Below are 17,400 nucleotides of genomic sequence, written 5' to 3' on the forward strand. Positions count from 1 at the left end.
AGCCTTTAGATGATTCTACCCCTTGCACCACCGCTCTAAAATACAAGGGGTGACGTAGTATTTTGGCTTAAATGCATTCAGATAGCTACAACTATTTACATTTAAAGTAATTTCGTAGAGAATTCCTTGACTATACAGCTGAAATGGATAAGATTTGCTGTCATAGACACATTGCACACATCAGACTGGTCCACAGCCTCGTGAGTAGCCCATCACACTCGCAAATTGCCCCAATTCCCTTGCCTGGAATTCTCAACATCTGTCGTCCTGCTGGCCACACGACGACTCCTGCCTGTCGTTGTTGTTGTTCACAAGCACGTTTGGGGAGCCACGAAGGTCACCTGTAATCTTATCCCTCGTTGCAGTAGTCTCGAGAAAGAAATCGACCAGACTGCTTTCTTGTGAGTGGACTGCCATGGCGTTCAAAACTATGGCGGCGACATGGGGTGCAGCCATTGAAGTGCCCGACATGATGGCAGTGGCAGAATCGCTCTTGTGTGAAAGGGAGAGAATATCCGCTCCTGGGGCAAAAATGTTGACATGAGGACCGTAGTTGGAATGGGACGCAATACTCCAATCTTGATTGATAGATCCAACCGTTATAGAGCCACTTGCAGAACTGGCTGATGCTGCACCAACGCTCTGGGCATTATTACCGGCGCTGGTGACGGTTAATATACCTCTATGATGGGCTCTCTCATAGGCAAGCTTCAACGCTGGCGATGAAGCCGATCCCATAGAACAGTTAATCACGGCAGTATTCTTGCGGCCCTTGTCCGCAATGTCGTTGGCAGCGTGGTTGAATCCTGCCAATATCTGGGAAGTGGTTGCATCGTTTTTGTCGTCGAAAACCTTGACAGATAGCACTCTAGCCTGCTTAGCCGCGCCGTAGGTCTTGGAGGCGATAATTCCAGCTACGTGAGTTCCGTGGCCGGTCCCGTCACTAAAGTCATCCTCCCCGGTAGCAGTCTTAACGGCAGTCCAAAGGTTTTCAGCACGGCCCTCGAACTCTTGATGCGTAGTTCGAATACCGGTGTCGACTACATACGCATAATACGTCTTTCCATTGGTCCACAAATCATAGTAATACTCGAAATTCCGAAACACAGTTACCGATGGAAGCTTGTGAGGGAATCGGTGAGAGATGGCTCGGAGGTTCCATGGTGCCCTGTTCTGAACTGTTGCCTTGGGTCCTTCTGGCGCTGCCAAGGCCAGCCCAAAAAGGACGGCGAGGGCCGTTGAGGTTTTCATCTAAGCAATATAGTAGGTGTTTGTGAAATCGATGGATAGAAATTGCCGGCTGAAGGCTAGGTGTTGACTGTAGCTGCTTTTGGGACTGTTCTTGTATCAGTTGGTTCGTCTTATATAAGAGAGAGAGCTCTGCTTGTGAAGAGATAACCCACTTTAGTCTTCTTTACATGACGCCTTTTTTTTTTGGACCTATATGAAATTAAGGGCTGTGTACTATTCATGCGCATTGTGCTAATATACGTAAGGCTGCCAGGAACAGGGGGGCAAGTATGGCATGATTCCGCATGAATCACTTTATATAAGAGAGCTGCGCATAAAAAGCTAAAACCCCCCTGTCTTCCATACTAGGAGATCTTCAAAGCGTGTCGTAGATAGGATCCTGAACACTTGGGGAATAAGCTCCAAGCAAGCCCGCTGTGGAGAATGATAAAACACGAGAAACCGTAGCGAGGAAAGAGAACAGATTGTAAAAGCAAAAGCTGGAGAACAAGGACTCAGGGGCTTTAATGAGGCAGAAGCTGAGCTTTAGACTGTACACATGCTATAGGTTTATAGTTGCCCTTTTTGGAGTTTCTCCAACGGGCGTAATAAATCTACTCTACTCTGTACACAGCCTTTGGTTGAATAAAAGAAATACCAAGTACAAAAAGAGAAAAGAAAGCTAATCTAAAAAGAGGAAAGTTTAACTAGAGATTAATATAGTTACTTATAATAGCCTACCTAGCTACTATCTAGTCACTATAACCTCTATTACACATTCATAGGCCTGTTTCTACCACAAGCCAGCTTTGACAGCAGCCCGTTACAGCAAAACATCCTAGAAGACGAGGGTTCATCCTCCTGTTTTTCTTTGTCTTGCTCAGCGTTGTTGTTGTTCCCTACCAAGTTTGGCGTCCTGTTGTTCTTGTCCTCCTTTTCAGGAGGAATACAAGCTTTGTCTTTTATAGCCGTCTCCAGAATATGTTTCTTTAAATTAGCGGCACCCTTGATACCATGAATAGATATCGCATTCAAGATAAGACCTGAGATATAAGGCGTAGCAAAAGAGGAACCAGTTTCCCGTATAATATTGGTATCGCTCCCTGCACCAGTAGTTTCCACTCCAACGCCAGGAGCTAGAATACTCACTGCTGATCCAAAATTTGATGTCTCAGAAATAGCCCATTGTTGGTTAATGTGGCCAACGCTAATTACTCCATCAGCAGATCCTGGAGAGTGGTTACTAGCATCGTCGGCCTCATTTCCGGCGGCAACAACTATCGGAACATCGGTCTCGATAATAAGTCTTTCCACAAAAGTATTTAGTGCCTGTAATTTTGGGATCCCAAAGGATAAATTAATAACTGACGAATCCTTGCGGGAATTCTTGAGTATATCCTCTGCAGCCCAGAGGAGTGCGTTGATTGCTTCACTGCCTGTGCAACCATCTGGTCCTAGTAAATGTATAGATATAAGAGTCGCCTTTTTTGCAACGCCGTAGGTCTTGCTACTAATAATTCCAGCAACTCCAGTACCATGATCCCCGTGGATAGTTTGATCAGCAGGATAGATACTATGAGCAGCCTTTGCGCGGCCCTCGAACTCTTCATGGGTGGTACGAATACCACTATCAAGAATATACGCGAACGTACCGGCGCCGGCCTTATCATCGTAGTAGTACTTGGAGCTTTCAGGAGGCGGAAATCCTTCATAAAAGTCTCCCGGACTTCGGTGAGATATAGCTCTTAGACCCCATGGGGCACTGGTCTGCGTTTGTAGAGATCTCTTTGCTAGCTTTACATGGTTTTTCAGTCCTAAAGCTAGTTCAAGAGGCGCGAGGGTATTGTCATTGATGACAGATTCAGGTTGGTCGATCTGCGACTCGACAACAGGTGCATGAGCCACTCGAGCTGAAGTCAGCCCAAAGAATAAAGCGAGAGTGATTGAGATGTGCATTTTATAAAGAAGGTTTTAATAAACTTGAGATAGTAATTACACGTTTTAAAATTGCACTTCCCACTGCAACCACGCTTATATACTTCTTCTATGTGCGTGTTGGATGCTGTTACACGAGAGCTCCTCGGAAATGACAGAATCCTTTTGGTCTTCATTTGCTTAATTAATTTGGAGTGCCGTTCCCTTTTCCGACCCTTCGGCATTGATAGCTGTGAACTCTTTATGCGCCTCGTCTCATCATGCGCAATGCTACTAGGACCGGGGGTAACCACTTCGGCCGCAAGTACCTGGCCCATCCCAGCCCAGCAACAGCCAGGTAGACCTTCTAAAGTCATAGATGCTGGGAATACGACAGGCGTGCGGTACAGTAGAGGGAGGACGCAACGAAATATTCGCAGGACAAGGAGTCAATAGGAATTAGCTAAGAGTGATGGCGAAGATCCAGATTGTATCGTTGTGAGGCAATAAATTAAGTAGACGTTTTTTGCCAGTATTGTGACAGTTACTGGCTGACAGTACTGTAAAAGAACGGTAGTTTAATCTGAAATACAAGCTTGCGAGATAGCAGAAGACTAATTACGCCCACAACGACAAGTGATACTGCAATTCATGGTGATGTAGGAGCTTGTTAGTGAAGTTGGCTACACAGTAGTAATTTTGGGTAGCTTTAGGTACCTACATAAGACCCAGCTTCTTATCTATAATAAGGTTATGTAGCCCACGAATAACCCCAGAAAAACTTAGATACCCACGGGTGCCCAGGGGTACCCGTGGTTACACCCTAGATATGAAACAGCACTGCTCCATACTAGCGTCCTAGTTATTAGCTTATATTGCAGGAGATTCTAGTTACAATGCGAGCTAAAAAGGTCAGGCCATCTGCCGAGCAATAAAAGTGAGAACAGTCAACTGCCGAGCAATAAAAGTAGGAACAGTCAACTGCCGAGCAATAAAAGTGGGAACAGTCAACTGGTCTTCTTTGTTAATAGTAGTCTGGTTATGTAGCATCAGGCTAGGATCATCCCTATCCGAACATCTACCACCCGACATTATGAGTGGTCTGTACATTAGCCGGCGACTTAAGCATAATAAAAGGCAGTGTTCAGATAGATTGGCAACCTCGAGCATAAGAGGCAGTGGTCTGATTGCTTGAAAAACTCGAGCAGGGAACACCTGGAACAATGTCAATAATATCACGACATCGTTAGAGCCAAGCAATAAACAAAAAAGGAATCTTAGCGTTAATTGACTTTTACGATAAGCTTTACGTACTAGCCAGCGCATGATAATGCCGCAACTAGGAAGCAATAGTGGCACCACAGCAAAGCTAGCATGAATGCATATTCGAGGACTATGGAGCATGTTTGACATTACACTGGGATGTAGGAACCTCAGTGGTTTCGTCACCAAGAAGTGGCCAGGCTGGTCAGGGCCTGGATGGTTTTGATATTGACTTCCGCTTTGGCTGTGTCTATAAAAGCTCACTTCCTAACACTCCAATCTATTTCTTTGACGCTTGTTGTTTTATCTATCAACAGTCTTTTCCAACCTTCAATTAGATTTACATCGAGCTTTAGAGAAACAGCACAATGAAATTTATGCATTGGTCGCTTGTGGCGTCTGCTCTGCTTCAAAGCGCAGCAGCAGCACCACAAGACACTGGGAAGGACGCTGGCGCGACCCAAGAAATGGGGTAAGAGAATCAGTCTACCTTGGCAGAATATTTGTTCACGCGGTCGCACAACTCTTGATGCTAACTGTTTTATATAGCCATATTGTGGTTCTCAAGCAAGGCTTAAAAGATGAGCATCTTGATAAGCATCTTGACTGGGTCAATGAAATACACAAGGGCAGCCTAAACAGCAGGGACGGCGGCAATGGCCAAGAAAAGGGTGTTAAACATACCTATCGCTCAGAATCTATTGGTTTTCACGGCTACTCGGGCAAATTCTCAGACGAAGTGCTCAAGCAGATTAAAGACCACGAGCACGTAAGCATTACATTACCTACCACTATCCGTATAGAGCCTGTCTGTGAAAAGCTAACTCGTTTTTTTAATCCAGGTTGACTTTGTGGAAGAGGATAAAAGGAATACCCTTGAGATTGATAAACGAGAGGAAGTCCAGGGCGACAAGCCAGACAAGGTCGACACTCCCCCTGAAAGTGTGGGCAACCAGAATAAAAACAATGGCGTTGGCCTCTTGACTAGAGGACAAGGGTAAGTGGCTCTTGAAATCATTCCTCGTCCAAAAGGGCGGAGATCCTAACTCGGAATCAGTTATAATACTTTCCTGGAAAAGGGAAGAATTGTTGACGCCGTCATCTGGCCTGAAAACAAGAAGAGAGCCGAGGCAGATGCACCGGCTGCAGGAGCCGGCAATGACGCGGCTCAAAATGAGATTGTTTTCGACTTTACGCCTCCCACCACCGACGTCGGCGACTTTGAGGGTGTCGATGCGGCAGAGTACTTTAAGACCCCCAAGCCCGACGAGGTTAAAAACCGTATTATTGAAGGATTGAAAAAGTTGAAGGAGGAGAGAAAGAAGCAGAGAGAGGAAAAGAAGAAGCTGCTTGAGTCCAACAACCTGCAGTCTCGCGCCGACGACCCAAACTGCCCAGGCACTCTACGCAAGGAGTATAAGTTTGTCGAAGACTACAAGTATGTAACTTCTATATCGAGGTTCGCAGTGGACTAACATGTACTGCAGCACGTACCTGCAGACTGTCGGCGTTAGCGGTAGCGCCGCTATCTCGGGTTGGGGCCAGAGTGCTTCTGTCCATGGTAACTACCTGAACCAGGCCAAGGTGAGTTGCCTAAAATTCCCAACTTATATAGTAGTAGTAAGGCTAATATTTAGTTATAGCTCAATAAGAACAGCTTAACATATGTGGCTGTTATCAATGTTGAGAGACAGTTGAGTCAACCTGGCGGATTCCAGTTTAACACGGCGAGATATAAGCCCGGAAGATTTGCCAAGGACTTTGGAGACCGCTGGATTCATGGTATGTTTTCCATTTATTATCTTGCGGCTTTTTAGCTTATTTACTAACCAAGGCAAAAAATAATCAGGCTTTAAGACTGGCGGCAAGATGGTTGCTCGAGTCACGTTTACTTTCAAGGATGACACAAAAGCAACGGACGTGAAAGCACAGTAAGTCTTACCGCGTTACAACTGACGAACAGTACTAATCTTTCTTCCCATTTAGTGCCGAGGCTGCGTTGAGCTTCTGGGGTGTTAAGGGTGACTTGAGCGTCGACGTTAAAAAGGGCATGGAAGAAGTCAACAAGCACACCAATGTTGATGTGTCCCTCATCTATGAGGGCGAGTTGGCTATCTTTATGGACGATAAGGAAGGGTCCCCCAAAAGCATTTCGTTTGGATCTGCAGAAGCAGTGCTTAGCCAGGTCAAGTCGTGGGCCGACAAGTTTGAGAGCTATGCCTGCAAGCACGACTATGCATACGGGTAAGACCAGATTTACCACTCGGGGCTGTGAGACCTGCTGACCGCTTTACTAGTCCCCTACTGGATGAATACGACGTGGTCCCAGGCTTCAGTGACCTGGAAGACAGCCCGGAGGCTCCTGATTATGACATTGCGCGTCTCTATGTAAGTTGCATCACGCAATTCACCCGCACACTCATACTAATCCGTGGTTTAAGGCTCTTGAGATTCTGGCCCTCATGGTCAAGATTGACGAGCAGAAGAATATCCTATCCTCTGGTAAGATTCCCACTTCAAGGTCATGACCGGGGCGTTTAAACGCTGATTCTTTTGCTACAGCCAAGGACCTCGACGACAAAAAGAAGCGTGAAGTCTCGGCTGCCGCCATCAAGATGGTCAGCGCAGGCAAGAAATGGGTATGTTGACAACTTTTTGCACCACAAAACACAATTGCGACTTGTGCTAATTTCTCCGGTGCCAGGTCAAAACGGCTGAGCAAGATCCGGGCAAGGCTGAAGAACAGGCCGAGGAACTCATGAATAATCTTAGCGCCAACTTCATCGACAAGTACAAGGGAGACGTGGCCAGCGCGCTAAAGGTCACTGACCCAGCCGGCTTTGCGAAATGCAAGAAGCTTGCGAACGACAAGTTTAGAGAGTGCAACCACACTCAAAAAGACAATCACGATGGTCGCGACGTAGTTGAATTTTGCCACAAGGAAGCCACCGATGCGCAAAATCAGTGCAGGGCTGGAACTCTCTAAGCATGAGGAGCAAAAGAAAACTAGTTAGTCACAACGTGAGCCTCAATATCAACTAGTTTTGATCGATTATTGCCACTATTGCCACTATTGCCACTGTCGTCTCGATATGTTCCCGTCTCTCGGCTAAAAACCTTCCGTATCCCCCTCGTGACAGCTTAGGACGACGAATGCCCCCTTATTACAGCGATAATAGAGCAACTTAAAGACTCGCCAGTGAAGGATAGACCAACAACAAGAAGATGACCTTCAAGCATGACAAGAAGCCCAACACAAGTAAGTTACATATTGCAACCTTCAAGGGTCAGCAATTGTGACAAGGGCTCGGAAAGAGGGCTTGGAGCAATTTATCTCAATTCAACTAATAACAGTCTTTGGTATCAAAGGTCCTTGGTTTTCCTCAAGGCCTTGAGGGACCAAAGCCGTCTATTTATACAAGAAGTCAGTGAGGGACTTTGCCCTAGGTCTCGTGACCGTAGCCCTTGTGTAACCTGCGATTTCCGTGTAACAGCAATGCTCTAGTTGTAATGTACATTGCTGCATGCTAAAGATGACTTGTCACGAATGAAACTAGACTGGGTAAAAGTGAAATGCCGCACTTCTGCAAGTGCTTGCTTCTTTTGACCCTTGTCGCCTCATGCTTGTGTCAGACTTGTATTCTTACTTGTTGAATCTTTGGTCGATCCTATCGCGTATACATATATGTGCCAAATTCACGCACCCCCGTGGTCTTGGATACAGGTTGCGTTGCCTTCCGATCCTTGAGACTTGTTGTAAAATGGGGAAATTCGCAGCAGTATGCAGTTGCTCGCTCGCGACGGGCGGCAGGGCTATTCGCCGTTACCACTTGCTGTGAAGAATTTACTCGGCAAGAATAGTCTCCTTCCATCGACTAACAAGACCGGCGCTACAGCGTTGATGGAGTGAAAGAATTGGCTGCGGATCGGTGATGAATACAAGGACTCTGTCCGCCTCTGTGAATGATGGTACATCAGGGCTGCAACCAAGGCCATGAGGAAGTCTATTGAGAGCTTATGTAAATTACGCAACACCACGCGCTAGTCTTTATAGTCACAACCTCTGCTTAACCCATGAATATGGAGTTTGTCCGGATCCTAGGCAGCTGGGGTCGCTCCGAGTATCTCATAAACCGCTTTGATATATGCTGCCGGGGAAGGATGTTCCCCGTTTAGCATCCTGTTCATGGTATACGCGATTGTGAGCCTCCTGTCGCTGTCCATAACCACAATCGAACCCCCCCATCCGCTTCCCCATCCAACACTGCCCCCCGGCAGCTTGCCTTCCACGATGCCCGACCCAGGCCCGGTGAGGTAAATCCCAAGCCCGCGCCTCCCGCTCCGCCCCGTCACCAGATCCACCCCCATCGCATGCTCCGTCAGCGCCAGCTTCACCGTCTCGGCCGACAGCAGGCGATGGTCTCCTTCCGCACACGTGCCACCGAGCGAGAAGCAGGAGAGCATCTTGACCAGCGCCCTGGCGTTTGTGTGGCCGTTGACCGAGCCCAGCGTGCTGGATCGCCAGAGCTCACCGTTGGCGTCCTCAGCCCTCGGCAAGGGGTTGCAAAGCGTGCGCACGACGATCGAGTCCGGCTCATATCCCGCCTGTTGGCTCAGCACCTCCTGGATCGAAGGTCCCGGCGGCGCCACGACGGGGGCCACCCGGTCCCAGTCCTCCTCGCGACACCCGAGCTGGAAGTCGGCCCCGTCGCCCAGCGGCCGGCAAATCTCCTCCGTCACGAACTTGGCCAGGGACATGCCCGTTTTCCTGCGCACCAGCTCCCCGACGAGAAACCCCTGCGTCATGCCGTGGTATCCCATGGCGGTGCCGGGAGCCCACAGCGTCGCCTGGCGCGCCAGCTTGTCGGTCGCCGCCTCGACGTCGCATACGTCCTCCAGCGTCATGTCGTCGTGCCACGCGCTGAGGCCGGCCGTGTGCGTCAGCACTTGGCCGACCGTGACCTCGGACTTGCCGTTTGCTGCGAACTCGGGCCAGTGCTGGGCCACCTTGTCCTCGGGGTGAAGCACGCCGCGCGAGATGAGCATGAGCGCTGCGAGGTTGGTGACTAGTTTCGTGGTCGAGAAGACGTTTACTATGGTATTCTTTTCCCATGGTTTCTTGGTCGATGCGTCGGCGTAGCCGCCCCATATATCTACCACGTTCTTGTCACCGTTGATGTTAATGCATAGACTGGCGCCAATGTCTTGTCCGGACGTGATTGACTCTTGCATCAAGTCGCGAAGCTTGGAGAACCGGGCGTCGCAGTAGCCTTGGACCTGGGCCATTTTGATGGATGTTATGTCGGTGGTGGCGATTGACTAGTACAAGGAATGGAGCTCGAATGTAAAGGGGAGAAAGAGGAGATTTCTACAGGTTGTGTTGCAACGAATAATGTTCAAAGCAAAGACTTGGTTATGCCTGTCATAATAAGTTATACCCATGTCAAGACCTGTCATAAAGTACTCGTGCCACGCCCCACTCGAATCGGTTAAATCGGGACCGTCCATCGTGATGTGGCTCGGGCAAAAGGTTAATAGGACGTTGACTGAACATGAACGACACTGCATTAAGCCTCACATGGCGTAATTATAGACGGTCTCACTGCATGCAGTAGCTGCATGTATAACATCACGCGGATAAGACCTGCATATTTTGCAATGCTGTTTAATCAGAGTTCAAGAGATTCATTGCTATGTGAGCACTGTACTTGCTGTGTTCAAAAGCCGGTCGCTTTGTTCATCGTCGACCAGCCAGCCTGCTTTGACAGAGCCTTGGATTTGCCCATGCCACATGAGCGTCATGCGACAAGATTCCTTTCACCACGCACAGGTTCACGGACCAAGTTTCAGAAAATGTGCATATGACTCTTCCCCTTGCTTGCTTACAGCCAGACTGACCAATGATTTCTCAAATCCACCACGCCTCGGCATCTTTGTGATATCTTGTAAATATTGTCTGTGGCGGTTGGCTACTGAACATCCACCACCATCATTCTGAACACTGCCCTGAACACGACCGCTTGTCGTTCACAGTCTGCAATGAAAGTAGCGCAAGGGGTCCCCAGCTGTAGAGCTCGGTGCGATCCGTTTATATAAAGAGCTCGCTTTCCCCGGATCCTCTGCCAGATTTTCCTCATCGACAGCCACCTCTTCGACCAACAACCGGTCCTCTCCCCCCTCGACACTTGCATTATATGCATACCTCGAGACTTCAAAGACTTCGCAAAGAGAAACACTTCGCAAAGAGAAAATTCTCGTACAACGCTTCTTCAAGAGTCGAGATATTTTGTCTTGATCTCTTCGACCAACAACCCGTCCTCTCCCCCCTCGAAACTTGCATTATTCGCATACCTCGAAACTTCAAACACTTTGAAAAGAGCAAATCAACACCTCTTCTACCAACGAGCCACCCATTCAACCATTTGCAGCAACATACACGCTTCAAAGACTAGCACTACGTTTCTTCGAGCACGGGCATATCTCTTTACCTCTAAGATCCTCCGCGATTCAAGTTGGTCCACCACCAGTGCAGCAGACTCTTAGAGCCACAATGAATTCCGGCAACGATATCTCCGAAGAACATCCTCTAGTTCAGGAGGTGAATCGCTTAATGTGGGAGATCCAGCACCTGATAGCTGATGCCAACCAGGCTTGTGCCCAGTTGCTAGAGCTTGAGAGAATATCTGCATACTCCACGCAGCAAATTGCATTGCTTATGGAAAATCAGCTTGATCCAATTTTCCGAGAACTAAGTTCTCGCCATGTCGCACTTCAGGAATTGATTCTACGTCTTGAGCAATTGACAACGAATTCCACCAGTTGACAGAAGAAGGAATGTGTTCGAGGGTTCTTGCGATAGGCAGTGTTATTCGCCTGTGGATTTTGAGATGATGGTCGGTTATCGCTTTCAGTTGCTTGGAGGAAAATCATTTGTCAAATGGAAAGGGCGGATATGGGGGATGAAAAGGGAAAAAAAGAAAAGAAAAGTATGGTACTTTTCAGTCTTGATTTGAAATACACGGATATCTGCGCCCGATCAATCGTCTTGCTTTATTAAATCTTAAACAGTCCCAGTTTCAACGTCAAGTGCCCAACAGTGCTCTCCTCTTCCAAGATGATCTCCTTACTCCCGGCGTCATCTGACATCTTTTCTAGCATGCCACGCAGAGCACTTTGAAATAGATCCCTTCTGGACGAAATCACCGCATCAACATCCACTGCTTCAGGATTAGAAACGACAGTATATCCCATATGGATATCATCGGTTGGGACTAGGCCAGCCTTCTTCCGTAGCCTCTGAATACGGTTAATAAGTTCTCGCGTGAAGCCCTCGTTTAGTAGTTCTGCATGTGGTGCTGTATCAAGCAATATCACGGCATCGTCCGCGAATGCTGGTTCCCATTGAGGACCAGACCCGACCGCAGTAGCTGTTGAATCTTTGGCCATTATTCTCACAATGGCCAGGTCGTTTTCGTCAAGTTCAATGTTCTGGATAGTTATCTTTTTCTCCCGCTGATATGAGCGCAGTTCGGTTTGCGATAGCGATGGGAGTGCCATTCGAACAATCTGTACATCCTTCTTGAGCTTCTTACCGAGAGTCGGCCAATCCACCCTTGCTTCAAGTGAAATCCCATATTTCTCTTCATCGTTAGTCAAGATTACATCTCGGACATTGAGCTCCTCTCGGATGTAGTCCTTCAAGGAGTCAACGTCGGATATGAATTGGCTGGCGCCAATCACGATGAGGCTCAACAACGGAGTCTTGAGAGTTATGTTCCTTTTTTCGCGGGCAACACGACCCAGTTGTATAACCTTTTGCAGTGCCTCCATCTTTCTTTCGATAAGTTGATCGAATAATTCCTCTTGAGCCGTGGGAAAAGGTAGAAAATGCACGCTTCTTGTGTCTCTAAATGATGCAAGAACGTCGCCAAGGAACGGCCTTAAAAGGCCATATATATGTTCCGTAATAAACGGAATAAAGGGAGCTAGGGCTGTGACCAGTGTAAATAGGACCTGTAGTAGAGTATTCAGAGCGGCGGTAGTGTCAGCTTCCCCAAGGCCAGCAGCTCCCTTGAGTCGCTTCCGATTGAATCGAATGTACCAGTTCGTCAAGTCATCAATCATTTTTAACAACCGTGGAACTACTGTGTATACTCGGTATCCTGTCAAGGGTTAGCATCGGAGATTCATGTGATGCAAGGACAAACGCACCGCGCATCTCCTGCTCGATAAATTGAAGCAGACTTTGACACTCGGCTAAGACCCAGCGGTCCATGACGTTGTTCAAGCCACCAGTAGAAAACGTGATATCAGCCACGAAATCTTGACCAGTTGTCTTCTTATACAGCGCTGCTTGTTCCGAGAAGAAGCGATAACTATTCCATAAGGGAAGCAAAACCTTTGACACAATCTCTTTGACGCCACTCTCCTTGAAGCGAAGTGGCTCTGCTTTTACAACAGGCGAGTTAATAAGGTATAACCTCAGAGCGTCAGATCCATATCTCTCAAATATATGACTTGGGTCTGGGAAGTTCTTTAAGCTTTTAGACATCTTCTTCCCGTCTTCGGCAAGAACCATGCCATTGACAAGAACATTCCTGAAAGGTGATTTCCCAAAAAGTTTATTGCCAAGCACCGTGAGAGTATAGAACCATCCTCGTGTCTGGTCCAGCCCCTCGGCAATAAAATCAGCAGGGAAATGCCCTCCGTGAAACTCGTCGTGGTTCTCGAATGGATAATGAATGGACGCGTACGGCATGGCACCAGATTCGAACCTCGGCTTGTTAACCCAGAAAACATCGATAGGCTTATTTCAAACACTTACCAGCAGTCAAAAATTTCTTCAACGCGCCTCAAAACGCCCTTGCCTTTCTGAGAAGGTATAGTGATGTGATCAATCTTGTCCCGATGCAAATCATTAATCTCGCCAGTGTGGCCGCTCAACCGTCTCAACTCGGCCACGCTGCCAACACAGACAACCTCTTCGTAGTCGTCGCTTACCCAAAGTGGTATGGGAGTACCCCAGTATCGGTTGCGAGAAATATTCCAATCGCGGGCATTGGCGATCCAATTCGCAAATCGCTTCTCCTTGACAAACGCAGGTGTCCAGCTTGTCGTGTCTTGCAGGTTTTCCATCATTTGGGGTATAGAGTTTTCAACCTTGATAAACCACGACGACACAGCTTTTCTGATAAGCTGCGTGTCTGACCGCCAGCAAAACTTGTCAACATGCATAATGTGGCTTTCAACAAGAAGGCGGCCGGTAGGCCTCAAGTCCTTCATAATAGCTTTATCCGCAACTTTGACATGGATACCTACATATTCGGGTATTTCAGCAGTAAAACAGCCCTTGTCGTCTACCGGACAAGGAGGCAGGCGACTTGGACCGATAAACCCAGCCGCAAGAGCGGCGTCGTAATCTTCTTGGCCAAATGCAGGTGCCTGATGTACCAGACCTGTTCCTTCACCAGCTTCAACATAGTCGGCGGCAATAACTTGAAAGCAATCGGAAAATGCTGTGGCGAAGTAATTGAAGAGAGGTTTGTACTTCCATCCGACTAGCTCTTTGCCTCTGAGACGTCGGACGACCGTGTACTTGGCCTTCTTGGGGTCTTTGTAGAGCATGCTCAGACCACTCTCCATAGTGATGTACTGGTTGCCACTCTGTTGGTCAAGTATTTCCAAGTATTCGAAGTCGGGGTGCACTGCAATGAGCAAATTCGAAGGCAGGGTCCAGGGAGTGGTTGTGTACACGACGAGAGAAGTGCTTTCCTTGCCGTGGACGCCAACTAACGGAAAGGAAACCAGTATGGCGGGATCCTGTGTCATCTTTTCGTTTTCCTTGGCCTCCATAAGACTGAGTGGTGTGCAGAGGGCGGTGGAATATGGCATGATGCGATATGCTCGATATACTTGGTCTTTATCGAAGAGCTGCTTGAACACCCACCATACTGTCTCCATGAATGACGGATCCATGGCCTTGGGACAGTTAGCACAGCACGTGCTGCTTTGTCGGAATGCCAACGCACCTTGTAATCATTGTCCATGTCTACCCAGCGACCAAGTCGTTCCATGATCTGCTTCCAATCCTGGGCATATGTCATGACAATGGCCTTGCACTCGGCATTGTACTTCTCTATGCCCATTTGGCGAACTGCATCGGGACCAGAGATACCAAACTTCTTGTCGATTTGGTATTCAATCGGAACGCCATGCGTGTCCCAGCCGAACCGTCGCACCACGTGGTATCCCTTCATGGACCAGTATCTCGGAATAATGTCTTTCAATGTCCCGGTCAGAAAATGACCATAGTGAGGGAGGCCTGTCACTTCGGTTAGCAGGGAGGTTTTGGGGGGCGCCAAAGGACGCAAGATCGAAAAATCGCAGATTGCTGTGCACGTACCAGTCGCTGTTGTTGATCATGGTCAGTGGATGGTTCACTTTGCCCAGAGAAGGCAGAATCAGAAGTTCAGAACATACCAAACGGCGGGCCATCATAGAATGAGAATCTCGGTCCTCCTTGGGTCAATTGAAGCTGTGTTTTGAACGCGTCAACTTCCCGCCAAAGGCGGAGAGTCTCCTCTTCGAATTGGGGAAAATTCGCAGTCATGGCGATGCGAGCCAAGAAACGACGAGTTCGGTCAACTGGTCTGGAATACGACGGTTGCACTGAACGTTAATGTTTTTGAAGCAGTGGCTCCGTCGGTGGTCCAAGTTATGTACATCTGTCGAGTAGTTTGACAGTTCCGCCACCGGTCAAGCTACTCGGTGGGCGGGTGGTGAGTCGGTGACTCTGGTGAGTCAGAGCGGCGATTTCGCACCAGAACCATCTTCACTACGCAATCAGTGACCAATGTGTCATTTCTCAGACTCTACACACCGCGTCCCCGTTGCATCCGATGGGATGAGACTGAGAAAGACTAGACCCAGTCTCCCATTACTTTTCCAAGTTGTCTTCACGTTGGTTCTGTGCATGTCGGACTTGGTGATCTCGCCATCAACTCATCGGGAATCGGGACCAGGCTGGGGCCGAGACCTCTACGATTGTGTGGGTGGAATTTGCTATGCACGGGCGGCATGATGGCTCCAGGTGGGAGAGGCGCCGAAATCGACCAGCAACTTGTCCCAATTTGCGCTTCGCGCCGAAGAATGATGGCGGCAGATGGTCACGACTCACGACACAGCGCCCAAGTTGCAGCAGTTCACAGGCAGCATGCTTCAGCCATGAGACGACGTCTGGACTGTTCAATGCTGGTTTTGATTGACTCTTTCTCGCTCTGCAGCACTCTAATACCCACTACCTAGGTACTTGGATCAAAGCTGACGCAAAGAACAAAGGGAAGCCACGATTAAGATGCAGTGCGAGGCTTCCCCGACTTGCTTCGCACTCGGCATTGTCGTCCAATCCTGGGGAAGGCGGGTTGATGCTTAATTTGTCAAAAAATAGCAAGAACCAAACCTCTTTCTTGGAGCCGATACGGGTTGCGGCGTATTCTCCTGTCCTTGCTCCTCCACTGCTTGTGTCTCTTCGCGACTGGCATTCCGTCATCAAGAAGAGCCCGAAGCAGTTGTTGTGTTCCCTACAGCAGAATATTTTTATCATACTCACTTCTACCAACTTGCCCTGATTACGTATCCTCTGGCACGGCTGTGCTCATCGCCCTCGTCGCCTGTCTTGTCACTTTCACTAGTCGAGCAACCCCGACGACAAATTCGCAGCCATGTTTCCCCCAATGCTAGGGTACAACTGCTTCATATCGCCCATCGAACCTAGGCGAAAACGAAGCAGCAAGCACAGACGTACATCCACCCATTCGACTAGATCCCATACAAAGGGCTCAGATCATTCGACTAGATCCCATACAAAGAGCTCAGATGCAAGACCACATCGCAGTCATCGAGCCGCCTCGACCCATGATTCTGCGCTGGCCAGACACCACAATCAGGCGAGTTTACCTGCCGTACACGGGTCCTCGCCATCACATGCTCTACCTCATGGGCACTCGAAGCCGGGTCCGCCGTCAAAGCCTCCGGTATCAAAGCCAGGGCCGCCATCGACGGAATCAAACAATGGAAAATCGTCACTTCGGGCCTCCATGCACAAGCCAACCGCACCCGTCGAAGTCACTCCGTGCGGGCAAAAGTCCTGCCCCAAGAGGACCCATGGCAAGGAGGCAGCCTGCAAGAAGTGTGATGGTGCAGCCAGGAACACTGCCTCGAGATCGAAATCGACCCCAGAGTCAAAGCCGCCGCCTCGTCGCTGGTCAATATGGTCTTGGTGGGGGACCTCGCCGAAAACAACCGACGAACCGCAAAATGGATGGCGATGTTTTGGCAAGTAGAATTCAATCTGGAGGTGCTCTTTCTGTATCAAGCCACCGCAAATGTGTAACTCTATGATGGATCATTGGTCTCGGTGGGACATGGAAACGAGTTTGTGGTCTGGGGAAGTTGATCATGGATTATTGAATACCTACATGTTACCGCCCGCCTACTACCTCAATATACTCCACGCATTTGCTGCTTCACCATGCTATGAATTTGTGTGAAGTCCATGGTACAGCCAGGACATACGGCGTTTCGGACATACGAAGCTAGCCCCTGTGACAAGTGAAGTCAAACAAAGCTGGCCCATGGATGGGACGATGCCCCTGGCGCGTTCAGGTCCCAAGTCGCTGATTTCATACTTCATCAACTGTTCACACACTGTATATCATCTGCCCAGGCAAATCCCGGCTTCCTCTCGTGGTAAACCATATTAGATCTCTACGTGGCAAAACATCACAGAAACCTTGACTTTATCGCCGTCCTCTTTCAAGACCAACGCGTAACCTACTCATTCCACTGTTGGGCAAGCCGCGCGGTGCGTCTATCGATGTGATGGTATTCCGGTCTCACTAAATATGACTACATGAAACAAGGTAGCCATACAAAAGCGTCTTTCCATCCATTCCAATCCCCAACGGGGCACTGCAAAGTCTCGTCCTCAAATAC

The 17,400-nt window shown here is 48.6% G+C and overlaps 6 protein-coding genes across 6 annotated transcripts; 2 read left to right on the forward strand and 4 right to left on the reverse strand.

Annotated features, from left to right (window-relative positions):
• Positions 1–252: 252 nt before the first annotated feature.
• Positions 253–1,251, reverse strand: alp1_2 (Alkaline protease 1; the record flags this gene model as incomplete). The annotated part of the gene is made up of 1 exon (XM_014685547.1): positions 253–1,251. One exon carries the CDS (start codon positions 1,249–1,251, stop codon positions 253–255), a length of 999 nt encoding a protein of 332 aa, XP_014541033.1.
• A 750-nt stretch (positions 1,252–2,001) lies between these two features.
• On the reverse strand, positions 2,002–3,186 carry alp1_3 (Alkaline protease 1; the record flags this gene model as incomplete). The annotated part of the gene is made up of 1 exon (XM_014685548.1): positions 2,002–3,186. The coding sequence occupies one exon, from the start codon at positions 3,184–3,186 to the stop codon at positions 2,002–2,004; it is 1,185 nt and encodes a 394-aa protein (XP_014541034.1).
• Positions 3,187–4,775: 1,589 nt separating this feature from the next.
• On the forward strand, positions 4,776–7,393 carry SUB11 (Subtilisin-like protease 11; the record flags this gene model as incomplete). The annotated part of the gene is made up of 12 exons (XM_014685549.1): positions 4,776–4,879; positions 4,957–5,176; positions 5,250–5,404; positions 5,465–5,845; positions 5,895–5,991; positions 6,051–6,189; positions 6,257–6,338; positions 6,394–6,651; positions 6,705–6,795; positions 6,849–6,909; positions 6,970–7,046; positions 7,112–7,393. 12 exons carry the CDS (start codon positions 4,776–4,778, stop codon positions 7,391–7,393), a joined length of 1,947 nt encoding a protein of 648 aa, XP_014541035.1.
• Positions 7,394–8,505: 1,112 nt separating this feature from the next.
• Positions 8,506–9,693, reverse strand: lact-2_1 (Beta-lactamase domain-containing protein 2; the record flags this gene model as incomplete). Its single annotated transcript, XM_014685550.1, has 1 exon — positions 8,506–9,693. One exon carries the CDS (start codon positions 9,691–9,693, stop codon positions 8,506–8,508), a length of 1,188 nt encoding a protein of 395 aa, XP_014541036.1.
• Positions 9,694–10,957: 1,264 nt separating this feature from the next.
• Positions 10,958–11,230, forward strand: G6M90_00g084750 (uncharacterized protein; the record flags this gene model as incomplete). The annotated part of the gene is made up of 1 exon (XM_066131254.1): positions 10,958–11,230. One exon carries the CDS (start codon positions 10,958–10,960, stop codon positions 11,228–11,230), a length of 273 nt encoding a protein of 90 aa, XP_065987261.1.
• A 230-nt stretch (positions 11,231–11,460) lies between these two features.
• Positions 11,461–15,016, reverse strand: irs1_1 (Isoleucine--tRNA ligase, cytoplasmic; the record flags this gene model as incomplete). The annotated part of the gene is made up of 6 exons (XM_066131255.1): positions 11,461–12,569; positions 12,619–13,181; positions 13,232–14,385; positions 14,436–14,728; positions 14,810–14,815; positions 14,887–15,016. 6 exons carry the CDS (start codon positions 15,014–15,016, stop codon positions 11,461–11,463), a joined length of 3,255 nt encoding a protein of 1,084 aa, XP_065987515.1.
• Between the last annotated feature and the right edge of the window lie 2,384 nt (positions 15,017–17,400).

The sequence above is a fragment of the Metarhizium brunneum genome, chromosome 5, assembly GCF_013426205.1.
Source record: "Metarhizium brunneum chromosome 5, complete sequence".
Taxonomy (NCBI): Eukaryota; Fungi; Ascomycota; class Sordariomycetes; order Hypocreales; family Clavicipitaceae; genus Metarhizium; species Metarhizium brunneum.